Source organism: Glycine soja, chromosome 15 (assembly GCF_004193775.1).
Source record: "Glycine soja cultivar W05 chromosome 15, ASM419377v2, whole genome shotgun sequence".
NCBI lineage: Eukaryota > Viridiplantae > Streptophyta > Magnoliopsida > Fabales > Fabaceae > Glycine > Glycine soja.
In genome coordinates, this window is record NC_041016.1 from 25,353,940 (window position 1) to 25,367,616 (window position 13,677).

General features: G+C 35.4%; 3 protein-coding genes across 9 annotated transcripts; 2 read left to right on the forward strand and 1 right to left on the reverse strand.

Annotated features, from left to right (window-relative positions):
• The first annotated feature begins 453 nt into the window (after positions 1 to 453).
• Positions 454 to 4,170, forward strand: LOC114387914 (probable protein phosphatase 2C 27). 3 transcript variants are annotated; one of them, XM_028348178.1, is made up of 4 exons: positions 454 to 1,043; positions 1,957 to 2,100; positions 2,653 to 2,864; positions 3,319 to 4,170. In XM_028348178.1, the coding sequence occupies exons 1-4, from the start codon at positions 876 to 878 to the stop codon at positions 3,878 to 3,880; spliced, it is 1,086 nt and encodes a 361-aa protein (XP_028203979.1). In that variant the 5' UTR covers positions 454 to 875; the 3' UTR covers positions 3,881 to 4,170. The 3 variants fall into 3 exon arrangements, with proteins under 3 accessions (XP_028203979.1, XP_028203978.1, XP_028203980.1); XM_028348177.1 differs by having other exon boundaries at positions 457 to 1,043; positions 1,957 to 2,154; XM_028348179.1 differs by having other exon boundaries at positions 931 to 1,043; positions 1,961 to 2,154.
• Positions 4,171 to 4,471: 301 nt separating this feature from the next.
• Positions 4,472 to 7,253, reverse strand: LOC114387913 (putative glycerol-3-phosphate transporter 5). The gene is made up of 2 exons (XM_028348176.1): positions 5,825 to 7,253; positions 4,472 to 5,232 (listed from the first exon to the last, which is right to left on the reverse strand). Exons 1-2 carry the CDS (start codon positions 6,786 to 6,788, stop codon positions 4,718 to 4,720), a joined length of 1,479 nt encoding a protein of 492 aa, XP_028203977.1. The 5' UTR covers positions 6,789 to 7,253; the 3' UTR covers positions 4,472 to 4,717.
• A 277-nt stretch (positions 7,254 to 7,530) lies between these two features.
• Positions 7,531 to 13,038, forward strand: LOC114387915. 5 transcript variants are annotated; one of them, XR_003661430.1, is made up of 5 exons: positions 7,531 to 7,659; positions 8,528 to 9,883; positions 10,059 to 10,108; positions 10,547 to 10,663; positions 12,709 to 13,038. XR_003661430.1 is itself a non-coding variant. In XM_028348180.1 (5 exons), exons 1-5 carry the CDS (start codon positions 7,657 to 7,659, stop codon positions 10,591 to 10,593), a joined length of 306 nt encoding a protein of 101 aa, XP_028203981.1. In that variant the 5' UTR covers positions 7,537 to 7,656; the 3' UTR covers positions 10,594 to 13,038. The 5 variants fall into 5 exon arrangements, 1 of the variants encoding a protein (XP_028203981.1); XR_003661431.1 differs by having other exon boundaries at positions 10,547 to 10,611; XM_028348180.1 differs by having other exon boundaries at positions 7,537 to 7,659; positions 8,528 to 8,675; positions 9,826 to 9,883; positions 10,547 to 13,038.
• Positions 13,039 to 13,677: the final 639 nt, after the last annotated feature.

Genomic DNA, 13,677 nt, shown 5'->3' on the forward strand with positions numbered 1-13,677 from the left:
AAAAAATTCACATAATTTCTTGAGTTTAAATAATATATTAAAAAATTGCGCTAAAAAATGTTTTAGAATACACCTTTTATGCGCTAACCCATTTGAAGCTTGCTCTTATTAATCTTTTCATTTTTGAGTTTTCGTTATATTGACCCCTTAGGAGTAAAAAATGTTACACCGATCTTCTTTAGGGTCTTAAAATAATCTAAAAAAATGAAAGAGCCATCAAATATAATCAAAGCCAACCATAGAAGGGTTAGTATATTTTTCTCAAAACAATTAGATGATCAACTAATCAGAAATTATGGTAAATATGAATTTTAGTGTAATTATAGGAACTGATGGTTAATCTTATCTTCTCTCTTATCAAAACTTTCCTTGAGTAGAATTGTTAGTTATTGAACAATAGTCTGAGAATATAAAATATTTTCTCAATGTTTTATTTTTGTTTCTTGTATCAAAAGGGAATGATGCTAGTGCCTAGGTAGGCAGAGACAAGGACCATTTCCCATTTTCCATAATTCCATTCCAACCATGTGAGTAATATTATTTTGATACGAAGATGCGTGATAAAAGCAGCAACCATGTAACCGGATTTTCAGCCACGCTTTCCACAGAAAATTCTGGAGTTTATTAGCCTCAACGTTCGTCTCCCTCTTACGGACACTAAACAACAAGAACAACTCTATAAACATATATCACTTTGTTCTCAACTTTTCACAACATATCCTAAGAATCTTCCTTCTCTCTCTCTCTCTCTCTCTCTCTAGCACAAACCACACACACAAAGTTGCATCAAGATCAAGATCAGTCTTATTATACTATTACTATTACTTTCCACATCAACAAAGAGCCGCTCCTACCCCACGATTGTTTTTGCCACCATGTGTGTGAAGGACCAAGAGAAAGATATGATGGATAGCACCACAACCAATTCATGGCCTTTGCAACATTGCCACCTTTTGCTCAAGACTCACATGGACAAAAAAGGATCTTTCCTCAGAACTTCAAGTGATGACACCACCAACATCAGTGTTCAAAATTCCTTTCCTGTAAGTATTGTTTTTCTCTCTGAGATCTTCTATCTCAATTTTCTCCCTTGTGTTCTTTTTTTTTTTTTTGTGATGTGTGGTAGTTTTGTGGAAACTCTTTTAGTCAAGGTCAATTGTATTTTAGATGTCTTGAAAAGTGTTTTTCATCTTTCTTTCGTTTTTTTTTACCAATTTTCTTTTGGTTTTTTGTTGTTGCCCTTTTTGTGAAGACATGAATTTTCTGAATTTGACATTGGTTTGTATCTAATGCTTTTCATCAACGATTATAATATTTCCTTGGTGGAAGAAAATTTCCTAGCAAATGAAACATGACTATGATATATGGTGTGTGTCTAATCTAGTAATATTTGTTTGGAATTGGATGGTACAAAAATATTGGACAGTAAATGTAAACTTTTTTCCTAACAACCAATTTTCTCTTGTGATGGAATCTTTGAGCAATGATCTGATCTCGGGGTTTTGTAATTATGGATTTTCTCGCATGTGTTTTTGAAAGGCTAGATGGTGTTAGTTAGAAGTGGTTGTGACAGAAATTAGTTTAGTCGGCATGGATACACTGTAGCTTACTTTGTGAAATAATTGATTGTGTTGCCGACTGAATCAGCTTGCATAGCTGGCAATTAAATTGTCTTCGTTTGTTGCATTCATTTTTGTACTTAATTGTTGCCCACAGAATTTGTTGGTGTTCTCCGTGAGTTTACCTTTTTGAGATGAAAGGAAATAACTCGAGGAATAAGCTTTAAAAACAACCCCATTTTTGGCTCTCTGTTATGTTGTGTTTTGTGTATGTACTCAGAGTAAATTCTTTTACTTTTTATTGCTTTCTTGAGTTTGCTTAGCAGATTCAATTTCCTAACTTCTCCACTGTTTCTGCTTCTATCATCTTAATTGCCTTCTTCTGTGCTGCATTTAGCTAGAAAGCATATGTGAGGACACAGTGGTTGTAGACAAGAAACAGAATCTGATGAATTTTGTTCCAGCTCTTCGGTCTGGAGAGTGGTCTGATATTGGAGAACGTCCTTACATGGAGGATACTCACATATGCATTGGAGATTTGGTAAAGAAGTTTAATTATGATGTACTTTCTGGGGAGGCTGTTTCCTTTTATGGTGTAAGCCATCTACCCCCTTGTGCTAATTGCCTACTGTCATGAATTTCAATTTATCGTTTCAATTCTTCTACCACCATTTTGCTTTTATGTGATAATACATGGATAATTTAAACATTCTTGATCCATTACTGTATCTAGACTAGCAAGCCAGTCTTGAAGGGTTTACTGCATCAATTGATGATTAAGTTAAAAGAAAGGAATTTCTTATTGTTGACTAATTGACCAGAAAATATTCTATGGTGCAATTAGATTTCATCTTTCCATTAATCCTTGCAGCTTATATTCACTTATTAATGTTGAGATCTGACCTCTCATCTTTTTCATTGTCCTCTTTCCTAGTTACAGTTGTATAACCATTTTAAAGTCTGACTTGACAAAATGTGGGAAAATAATGATCTAAGAGGACAAGCATCTTTTAGTGATTTTGCATAGGAGGATATGCAATTGCAACCTTTAATCAGGGTTTGACATGTAATATGAAAATGGTCAAATGTGCAGGTATTTGATGGACATGGAGGGAAGAGTGCTGCACAATTTGTCCGTGATAATCTGCCAAGAGTTATTGTTGAGGATGTTAACTTTCCTTTGGAGCTTGAGAAGGTGGTCAAAAGGTCATTTGTGGAGACTGATGCTGCATTTCTAAAAACATCCTCTCACGAGCCTTCCCTTTCTTCTGGTACAACTGCAATAACTGCAATTATATTTGGAAGGTGAGCACTTGTCTCCACTGTTCTTTGTCCTTCAGAACTGTGGGATATATTATCTTTTCATACAATAAGTGTAGCTGTGAAAATGGCACATTAGCATTCAAGTCAAATGAGGTGCCAGATATCATCAACATTATTTCTTGCATGATTTATTATTGTATCTATGCCTACTCTATATCCCCTTCCCTGTTAGGATAGCAATTAACCACTTATCCGTTAGCTAGTTAGTTAGAAAGGATTGGTTAGATCAATAAGGTAAGAGGGATTCATTCTGTGAATTGGATGGCTAGTGTGTGAAAGGAGAAACACTTTGTGAAGGAGAAACCTTTAGAGGAGAGACCTCTCCTGTTCTTTATAGGCAACACATCAGAAATACAAAATCACAATTACTTTTGCACCTCTTTTAGTCTCATTATTTGTTGCTTATGTACATTGCTCTTTTCATTATTTTGTACAGGTCTTTACTTGTAGCCAATGCTGGAGATTGCCGAGCTGTTTTGTCCCACCATGGAAGGGCCATAGAAATGTCCAAAGATCATAGGCCAAACTGCATCAATGAAAGGACACGAGTTGAGTCCCTAGGTGGCTTCATTGATGATGGTTACCTGAATGGCCAGTTAGGTGTCACTCGTGCTCTTGGAGACTGGCACATTGAAGGAATGAAGGAAATGAGTGAAAGAGGAGGACCACTGAGTGCTGAACCTGAACTTAAATTGATGACATTGACCAAAGAAGATGAATTCTTGATAATTGCTAGTGATGGAATATGGGATGTTTTTAGTAGCCAAAATGCTGTAGATTTTGCTAGAAGGAGGCTTCAAGAGCACAATGATGAGAAACAATGCTGCAAGGAAATAGTGCAGGAAGCAAGCAAGAGAGGATCAACAGATAACTTGACAGTTGTGATGGTGTGTTTTAACTTAGATCCTCCACCACCTGTGGTTGTGGAAAGAACACGAGTAAGAAGAAGCATATCTGCAGAGGGACTTCAGAATCTTAAATGCCTGCTAAAACAATAAAGCATTTTTGTATGCAAATAAACAGTATAGCTGATTTTTTAGAGCTGTAATCATGTACAGATATTCATATCCATCACACATAAATAACCAAGTGGAGATTGACCTAGTCCTTGACTTCAGAGGATGGACAAAGAACAAGGCAAAATTCTAAAAAATATTATATCGTTATAATTTTTTTTCCCCAATGTAATTAGGAAAGTGAGAGTACAACTAATTGGAGGAGAAAAATAATGTAATCTGGGACGATATGATTTGTACATATTATTATTGCAACATTCTACTTTTATTTATCATGGGTTTTTAATGTAAATAACTGATTACAGGGGTCAAAGCTTCTCATTTCAGATGTCCCTTCGCACGGGTCTAATCTGTGTAATAAGACCAAAAAAAGCTACACATGCCTTAAATCTTTTGCTATATATTGGTGTTCTTAATTATTATTGATAAAAAATTAAACAAGAATCATGTTTGTTACTGAAACATAAAGTAGTGGTAATTGATATTTTGTAGAGACAAGGAAATGTTAGTCCCTCATACCGCAAACCATTTGTTATGGGGCCAAAGAGAAGCTATCAACATTCCCACACAAACTTAAAAAGTAAAATACCAAAAATAAGTTGAATTATCTCACCCTCAACATTCGTAATCTTATACATTTGTTCTTTTTTTTTTTTTTTTTTTTTACAATCAGTGAATAAAGAATGAGCATATGACAAACATTAACTGAAGCCTTTAAACAATTTCTGCAACAATAGCTAATTCCTGTGTGGTAAAAGGTACCGTCGATAGAGGGCCTAACTAAATATTCAAACGTGTGTGTTTCTATAATATTTAAAATCACTTTCCTGAAAGCTTCTCTCTTATCTCAGTTCTTGCTATACGAATCAAGAATAAACCGGCAAAGAAAATAGACAGAATGAGCATAAAAAAGACACTGTTCCATCCCCTAGTTGAAATATATCCTGCCAAAAGGGGACCAAGGGCAGCTCCAACAGAACCAGTGCCATCTATGATTGCAGTAACAGTAGCAAGAGCCCGAGAATTTCGATAATTCAAGCTTTGCGTACCAAGATCAGCAGCCACAGCAGTTGTGATTAGTGAGTATGGACCATTCACCAAAAATCCCGACAGAAACATTAAAATGATGTTGATCAATATGGAGAGGCTCCCAAAAATGCGATACAAAGCAAGAGCAGGAATTGATAGAAACAAGAATAGAATTGAAGTAATAGCACGCGCTTCAATCAAGTCAGAAATGAAACCAGCTGTGATTCCACCTAGGACTCCCCCAATGTCAAATATGGTTGAAAGTAACCCAGCAGTTTTGTGAGACATATGCACACCTGCAACAGCTGCAATGAAAACCAAATTTGCAGTTGAGTAAAGATCATGTAAAGAGATATATGGACAATGTTGGACTTAAGTTTGCACAAAAAAACTGAATATTTTTATAGAAAAAAAGTCTGGACCAAACCAGAATTGTAGAACAGAAAGCACAATACACAGGCCTAAGCCTTAACACAGCCTCTCTCTCAAAGAACAAAACAAAAATTACACACTACAGAAACTGCCATGACATAAATATTACTTGACTTGTTCAGTTTATTTTGGAGAAATAATCACTTATTTTTTGGCAGCTAGCTGAGAGAGCTTTTGAAAAATAAACAATTATTTCTCCAGATTCAAATTGCACCATACATGCTAATAAAACACCATGCAATACCTGTCACACAAATTCATATCTGCCTAAAGACACATCACATAACAGTCCTACCAAACAAGCACTCCAAATTCCTAGTGACAAAACCTTGAGACAATATATCAGGAATATGAAGACACTAGTAATAAATTCTTCGCATATGAATAACATGCTGATGTTAGATAAAAGGCAATGCAACTCTATATATATCATAATTTTTCATGTAATATAATAATAATGATTACCTGTGTGCCTTATGTAGAAGGGCAACCAGTACAGGAAAGTGTAAGCCACGAGCTTCGAGAAAAAGAGACAGAAAGCAAACGGAGCCACTCCTGGTAACTTCCATGCCTCCAAAAACCCAATTGCAGATGAAGATTCTGAATTATCGGACTCAATAAGCTTTGCTTCCTCTGCTTCCACTTTCTGCTGATTCTCTGCACTATCCATTTCAACACTCATTTCGACATCCATTCCAGGATGCACGAATCCCATATCCTCAGGGTTCACAACAAGAAACAAAAACACCAAAATCCCCACCAAAATGATCAGGATTCCAGGCACAACAAATGACCAACCCCAGCCAAACTCCAATGCCCCTGAAGCCACAACTGAACCAATGATATTTCCCACCGAGGTATGTGAGTTCCATACCCCCATTATCAAGCCCCTCTTTGATTCCCCTAGCCAATTCCCCACAACTGCAACCACACAAGGCCACCCAATTGACTGAAAAACTCCACAAACAATCTGAACACCAACAAAAAACCCCAACACATGAACATCCAACCAATACCCTAACCCGAAAAGTACGGTAAAAAGACCACTACCCATCATCCCAAATACAAGGAACAACCTTAAATCAATCCTATCTCCAACATGGCCAGCCAAATACATGCCAATGGAGTAGGAAGTAAGGAAAGCGAGATCGAGCTCTCCGAGCCGGTGAGTGCCCCGGGTTCCATTGAAAGGGGGCCACCCTGCATCAATGGAACTCAAGTTGGAAACTTGAGTTCCATTAGATGGAACTGTGGGCCCCAAAACACTCTTGACAATGCTGGGGGGCTTCCTAGAGGCATGGAAGGAAGCATATGCAAGGAATGTGATAACAAGAACACAGATTTGGTGGAACAGTAGGGTTTTGTGAGGGGGTTTCAAGCCTGGGAAGAGTGTCAGAGCTGGAGCCAGGCTCAAACTCTTGGATTGCATTCTAATTCATGAGGGTTCTAGGCTACACAATGAATCTAATAAAATCTAATCTAACACAATCACACAAAGATCAAATTTTTCTCCTTTTTTTTCTTTTTCAAAACTGCATACCATATTAGATTCTATGATCTGAAGAATGTAAAAGATGGATCCGAGTTTGGAGATTGGAATTGCATACCGAATGATCAAAAGGTATGCTGTACAAAGACACGGTTGGTGGCGTGAAATCTGTTAAATGTGTTGTTTTCTGAGGGGGCGAAAGGGAAAAGTACCAGTTTTAGCAGTGGCTAAAAGACAGGGAAGGTGATTCTTGTGGGAATTGAAGAGTCACACAAGTGACGTGAAAAAGCAGTGACATATTATGATAACAGATTTTAGGGAACGTGTAAATCTTAGAATTGCAGAAGAAGGATGCAAGAAGGTGGAAACTGGTAAGAGAAGCAAGACATTGAATCTGAGGATTGCGAGTCAAACACGTGTGCCTCTAACATCAAATTTGTGTCCTTATCAGACCGTAATTTCCCGAAAATGCCCACCGAAATTCTAAATTGCTCCCACTCCTGTTCTCTCTCTTCCACTTTTTCTTCTTCTATCTTCCCATATCACCCACTTCCTCAAACCTTTCTTTTATTCACTCCCACAACTCCTTCGAGCAAAGAAATAAAATAAAAGCAACCGTCAATCTTCTTTTTTTTACAGCTTTTTGAATTTCAAATTTTTTATCTTTTTTCTCTGTTGAAACGTTTTGTTCTTACTTCCATCAAATTCTCCATCAACAAACCCCCGGAAACCGACACCAGTACACCACCAAGCCCAACGCCTGAGTCAGCTCCAACTCGCTCATCTCCTTCTTCCGGCTCCCTCACTGATGGTAATGACAACTCCATCTTTTTTTCTCCTTCTCTTTCTTCATTTGTTCTCCTCTCTTATTTTTTTTTTCTTCCCTTTTTCTCTTATCTTTCACTTTTCCTCAATCTTCTTTTTTCACAAGAATGGATGAGGTTCAATAGCAAATACCGTGCGGTGCAGGTTTCGTTTGACAACAAATGAGGGTTTTGTGTTGAATCATTTCTACTAACGAGTGATGTTGTACTTTTTGTGTTTCTTTTTTGTTTCACTAGACTTTTGTAAATAACAGAAATATCTTAGGCCAAGAGAGTTTTTCTTCTTTCTCATTTTTTTTTCTTTTTTTCTATCAAATTATTATTTGATTTGCCTCCCAAAAAAACTAATATTTGATTTTTTTGTAATTTTCTATCTGTGTGTGTGGATTCCATGCCTTTGAAAAATTAGAGATACAAAAGTGGTTCCTTTTTGGGTAAACCGTTTGATTTTGTCATTCACTTTTCATGTGAGGTTTTCTAATGTATAAGTTTAAAATCATTTAGTATAAGATTGTTTCTAAAAGGACTTTGAGTTTTGAATGTTAGTATGTTAGTTTCTTCTTTGAATTTATAAAAATTGTTCTTACCTTGGAGAAGTTCAATCAGCAGCATCCATGATATATATAAAGATTTTTTTTAGCTTTAAGTTGATTGTTATCTTTTATGTTTCAAGTGGGTCTAAACTTTCATCAGGTTATAACTACTGTCATCTTTATGACTGTTTTTAATCGTGTCTTTGATATTACTCTTTATTTTTGTATTTTTACGCAAGATTCTAATAATGCTCAGTTAACATTAGTTTTTACTCAAAATCGATGTTGACCCTTAGATTAAAATTCCAAATCTCTTACTCAGGAGCCTCGAATTCACAAAGAACCCTCAATCTCTTACACTCTTGCTACGCACTCTCTTCCTCTATGCCTCTGCGCCGTCGCATTGCTACCGCTCTCTTACTCTCCGCATTACGTTGCCGCGTCGCTTCCTCTTTGTCATCGCTCGTGTGGTACTCATTGGCCTCGTTACCCTCGTTGTTCTCTTACTTTAAACCAAGTTTGAACTTTGAATATCATTACCCTCGTTGTTCTGTGATTCGTTGTTTATGCCTGAATCATCTTCACGGCTGAGTTTGTATGAATGTTGATTTTTCATATTTTATTACTCACTTTGGCTATATGGGTGTGTCTCGAGTTCTTATTTGCAAAACTCTGCCTGGTAATTTGATTTTCAAACTGTGAGGACACAACCTAGTGCTTGGTATTTCATTTACCTTGTTTGAACCTGTTCAAATGGGAATTGGATACCCTGCAGTTGAAAAATAACTGCAGTGAGCTGCAGTTCCTTAAACTTTGTTCCTTTCTAATACTCTGGCGTCCTTCTTAAATTGTTTTAGGAGAGTTATGTTTTTGAGTTGGTGAATGGTGATACCTCTAACGGGGTTCATTTCTGCTTACTAATAAGTAGTAACTGACTCACACAAGCAGGGTCATTGATCTTTGGTCTCATTTGCATGATTCCATCTCTCTTAGATAAGGCATTCTATCATACCCAAATCAACTAAATGGGACTAATTTTTAGGCTTAGGTGTTGATATTAAGAAAAAAAATGAAAAATGTTATCATATTGTGGGTCACAAATTTATCATGGTAGTAAATCTTGATCATAAATTCACAATGAGAAGTTAACTACTTCGTTTAGTGAAATCATATTGGGTCATAATTGGCAGAACATGTATAGGTGTTACTTTTATGTCATAATCACAATCTTCTTTGTAAATATTTTGTTATTACGTTTTCTACATTCTTTGTGTGCAAGTAATAATGTGTTTAATGTACATAGAACCAAGTAGAGAGGGCCTCTTTAAAAAAAGGGGGGTTTTAATGCATCTTGTGATCAAATGTGTATATTGTGTAACAACCAGCCGGTTATTAAATTGAACAAAGTATCTATTCGAATGAGATGTCTAACAAATTGAACAAAATTTAAGATGCCCCCCAAATTGACATGCATTTTTCCTCGACACACTAGAAACAAAAGTAGCATAGAAAAAGCATAGTGTGCCCATAGCCATGAGTTGAAAGTGTAGTGTCAAGTAGTGGGGTAGATGTATGGAACTATCCATCCTCATATTTGCCAGTGCTTTTGAATTTGTTTAGTGCCCATGTCTGCCACGAAATTTCGTTCGGGGTCAGCTATATGCGATGGAGCAAACTTGTAAGTTACACATGTCAGACAAAGAATCTTAAGCTTCAAATGTTACTGTATATATAAAATGCAAAATACAAATATAAATAAAATAAAATTTGGGTGACTAGTCAAATGACTTTTGTTAAACTCATATGGGCTGAATACATGAGGCTTATATTCTATCCACTCTCCAATTGATCAGGTTCCTTGTGGATGTCTCATCCAAATTAAAGAATTTTTTAGGAACTCATGGTAAGTGTGTGAGATCCCCTTCTTTATTTCCCTCAAAATTTATTTATAGATATTATTATGACTAAGCTAAAAAGATCCACATCTATTTAGAATCTGCCTCACAAATAGGTACTAGGGTATTAATATTGGGTTCTGAGTTTGGATTAATGTATATGATATTTAGGCATAAAAAATAAACAAAAATATAGTTGGGCGATGATTCTAGCTTAATTGTTTTTTTTTTTCTGGAAGGCATTCTAGCTTAATTGTTGATTGGCATTCTAGCTTAATTGTTGATTGGAACATTAACTTGTTGGTTAGGTGATAATGTCATTTTCCCTTTTTTTGTGTTACTTTCATGTAAGGAGCGTGTCAGTGTTGATAAGCTATTATATTATTATATTTATGGGACTTGTCTTTGTGGAATACTTATCCTTGATTCACATATGATTTCTTTAGGTGACTGCAAAACCAATTGTTATATATCCAAACAGTGGGGAAACTGACAATGCTGACCTTAAGGAGTAGGTGCTAAATTTATTTCATATGGTTGTACTATTACATTTTAAAGGATAGGTATGTCTACTTTGTCTTAAAAATTGAAGAAAGATCTATTATAGAATATAAGTATCAAAATTATCATATAAAAAATGAACCACTTGGACTCTGGAAATTATTCTGCTTTAATTAAAGTAATTCATATTTGTCAAATAAAAGAAAGAAGCCGTAAAGGCAAACTTATGGAAAAGGGTAAAAGTATATAGGTGTGTGCCTATCCCTTCTCTTTTCCATTTTGGTGAAATAATTTTATTCATTTTCTTTGAACTGTACAACTGATTCTGATTGTTGTGTCATGTGTGATTTATCATTTAAAATATAAACTTGCTCATAAGTAGGAATCTTAGTGTAAGTGGTAGCTTGGTACTGGTATGGAATGACAGATTTCACATCCTTTTATTAATAATCTAGTAGGAGTCTTAATTGTTGAGATTTCTTAGGTGGTTTAGGTTGGTCTTCGTCATACTTAGCCGTTGACATTTTCTTTGCTAGATCTAACTTTTGTATATTTTCTGACTTTTCAATTTGTAAAATAAACCCAGAAGATGCGAGGATAATTATTTTCACTCTTTCAAATCTTTGTCTGGTATTCTATTTATTGTGAAATTCATTTTCATGCTTTTGTTACTGTTTATGACTATTATTCATGTGATAGCATTTATATGAAGATCAACAAATCCTTCAACTTTTAGAAAGAAAAGTAATTAAGGACGAGTTTATTCAATATCCCTTCCCTATCCTATGGTTAGATGAGAGCCATTTGCATCTTCTGGATCTAAATGTAGTAGGATGCGGAATCGAAAGCAACACCTCATTATTCACATCAATTATTAGACTTTATTGGAAGTAAATTAACACTTGATATGAAAAAAAGGTTAAAATAATAAAATATGCATGAAAGAGCGGTGAAGAAGATGTGGCCATTACACATGCATTTGCATTACACTGTTTGGAGAGTGAGAGGAGGGAGAAATATTCCTTTTTTATCTCTACATTTAGAGTTGTACCATCAATTTAGTTCAGCAAATGAACCTGAGAAATGCAGCCAATGGCACAACCAAGTAGATACTTTTAGTATATTAGTATATTTTCATTTTGTCATAGCACAAGTTGAGTGGGAGAAAGTGAAAGTGTTTTATGAACAAAATAACCTTAAGAAGCTTATAATTTGTCCAAATAGGTTTTCACATCATTCAGCCAAACAAATACTTTGTAGTATTTATCCTTCTCTTTCAAGTTTCACCTATTTGGCAGAGTGTGAGCATAAGGCTGGTGTAAATTAACAATAAAAATGAAAGGAAAAACAATCATTGCATTAAGAAGTCTTCTTAGTCTCGGATTATCTAGATTCACAAGTATAAAATTGCAAATCAACTGTTCAGTTGACCCTGATTTCTATATCTGAGTCTTTATACACTGCTGAAGGAAAGGTTATAAACTTCTACATAAGGGTTTGAATGCTTAAAAAGGGTTATGTAGCTAATGATGTTTGGGGGAGATTTTTTGGAGACATTATCATTTGGAAATGCTTAGGGCATTGAAATTGTGCATCAAATTTCACTGCTTTTCTGATGAAATGTTTTCTGGTATGATAATTCCATCATTTCATGTTACAATTATGCAAATATACGAATAGGACAAATACATTGATACCTGTGGTTTCTGCTTTCCTAATTGCATGATTTGTAATCGCATTTCTAGCAGTGTGAGGAAAGATCATTCTTGTTAGGGATTGGTTGTGGAGAATCTGTTACTGCAGTTGCTGGGTAAATATCATGGTAATATGTCTGATGATGTAATATTTTTATCTTAATGGAACTGGGATCTTTCTTGCAAAGTGTAGTTACGAGATGGTAATGTTTCTCTTTTCTTTAACACTCGAAAGAGGCACCATGATGAGTTAGAAATGTTCCATGGGGTGGGAGTGGGATTTTTTTAGGAGTCCAATCTTTAGTAATTGACATTTGTAACAGAGTTTTGAAAATTGAATGTTGTAGTAGTAGTGGTGTTTTGAAACTGATGTCATTGTTCTGTTGAACTTACCTCTGGATAACCACTTGAAGATGGCCTATGATAGTGGGAAGGGTGTTCCTTTGTGATATTGTTGATTGGCGCTTTGATTTTCAACTGCTTGAGAGTACACATCATTTACAAGGTACTTGGTAATAAACAAAGCTGAGGACCACGCCTAGATATACTCGATTAATTGCCCAGCAGGTAAATCCATTTCGTTTTCAAATTAAAATCATCCAACTGCCATTACATCTTGTGTATCATAATAACAAAGGGATTGCAATTGGGTAGTGGGTTTTAGACCCCCAAAATAAGAATGACAATTGACAATTGTGATGAGTGGAAATAATATATCCTTTATTTCTATGCCTTTTGCATTACTGTCATATGATTTCAATCTTGGTGAGATGAAGATTTGCTTCATTGCTTGTTATTATGATTAGCTTAAAACCCAACCATTTTTTCACTTTGTTTTTATTGATCAATCAAGTCTGAAATAAAGAACTAGTTATATTCATACAACAAAAATAGACTGTATGCTTTTCACTAGCCAAGATCTGAAGAAAACTTGATGCGTATAGCAAGTTGCTATTCAAAGAATTGATTAGTGGAACCCTTCAAGGTTTGAAGGAGAACTAGATGCAGCCCAAGAGTTAGGGTGAACTAGTATAAAATCTTGATGTTTTCTTTACTGCTTCTATATAAATAGTTCATCTTTATAAGTGATTGCGAACTGGTTTGTTAAGCTCAAAGTGATTGCAAACTCTTGATTGAAACCCATTGTCCATTGATATATGTTTGATAAAAGATTTCAAAGTTTTCGAAAGACCAAGTTTTATCTCTCCCCCCCCCCCCCCTCTTAGTGTGTTTCAAGTACTTCAAGAGGAACTTTTGTACATACAATCATAGATACGTCAACATTATTAATTAATTGTCTTATTTGAGGTGTCTCGTATGGTGTCCATAAGAACATTAAGACACGTATTATTATTGTTACGTATTTATTAATGAATAAGAAA

What these genes read in the sequence shown, in the direction of transcription:
- LOC114387913 (XM_028348176.1), bottom strand. Translation starts at nt 6,788, where the DNA reads ATGCAATCCAAGAGTTTGAGCCTGGCTCCAGCTCTGACACTCTTCCCA. An exon ending in CTTCTACATAAGGCACACAG is followed by an intron (nt 5,233 to 5,824) that starts GTAATCATTATT and finishes TTTTCATTGCAG; the next exon opens with CTGTTGCAGGTGTGCATATG.
- LOC114387914 (XM_028348177.1), top strand. Translation starts at nt 876, where the DNA reads ATGTGTGTGAAGGACCAAGAGAAAGATATGATGGATAGCACCACAACC. An exon ending in AGGCTGTTTCCTTTTATGGT is followed by an intron (nt 2,155 to 2,652) that starts GTAAGCCATCTA and finishes TCAAATGTGCAG; the next exon opens with GTATTTGATGGACATGGAGG. An exon ending in ACTGCAATTATATTTGGAAG is followed by an intron (nt 2,865 to 3,318) that starts GTGAGCACTTGT and finishes TATTTTGTACAG; the next exon opens with GTCTTTACTTGTAGCCAATG.
- LOC114387915 (XM_028348180.1), top strand. An exon ending in ATATGCGATGGAGCAAACTT is followed by an intron (nt 9,884 to 10,058) that starts GTAAGTTACACA and finishes CCAATTGATCAG; the next exon opens with GTTCCTTGTGGATGTCTCAT. An exon ending in GAATTTTTTAGGAACTCATG is followed by an intron (nt 10,109 to 10,546) that starts GTAAGTGTGTGA and finishes TGATTTCTTTAG; the next exon opens with GTGACTGCAAAACCAATTGT.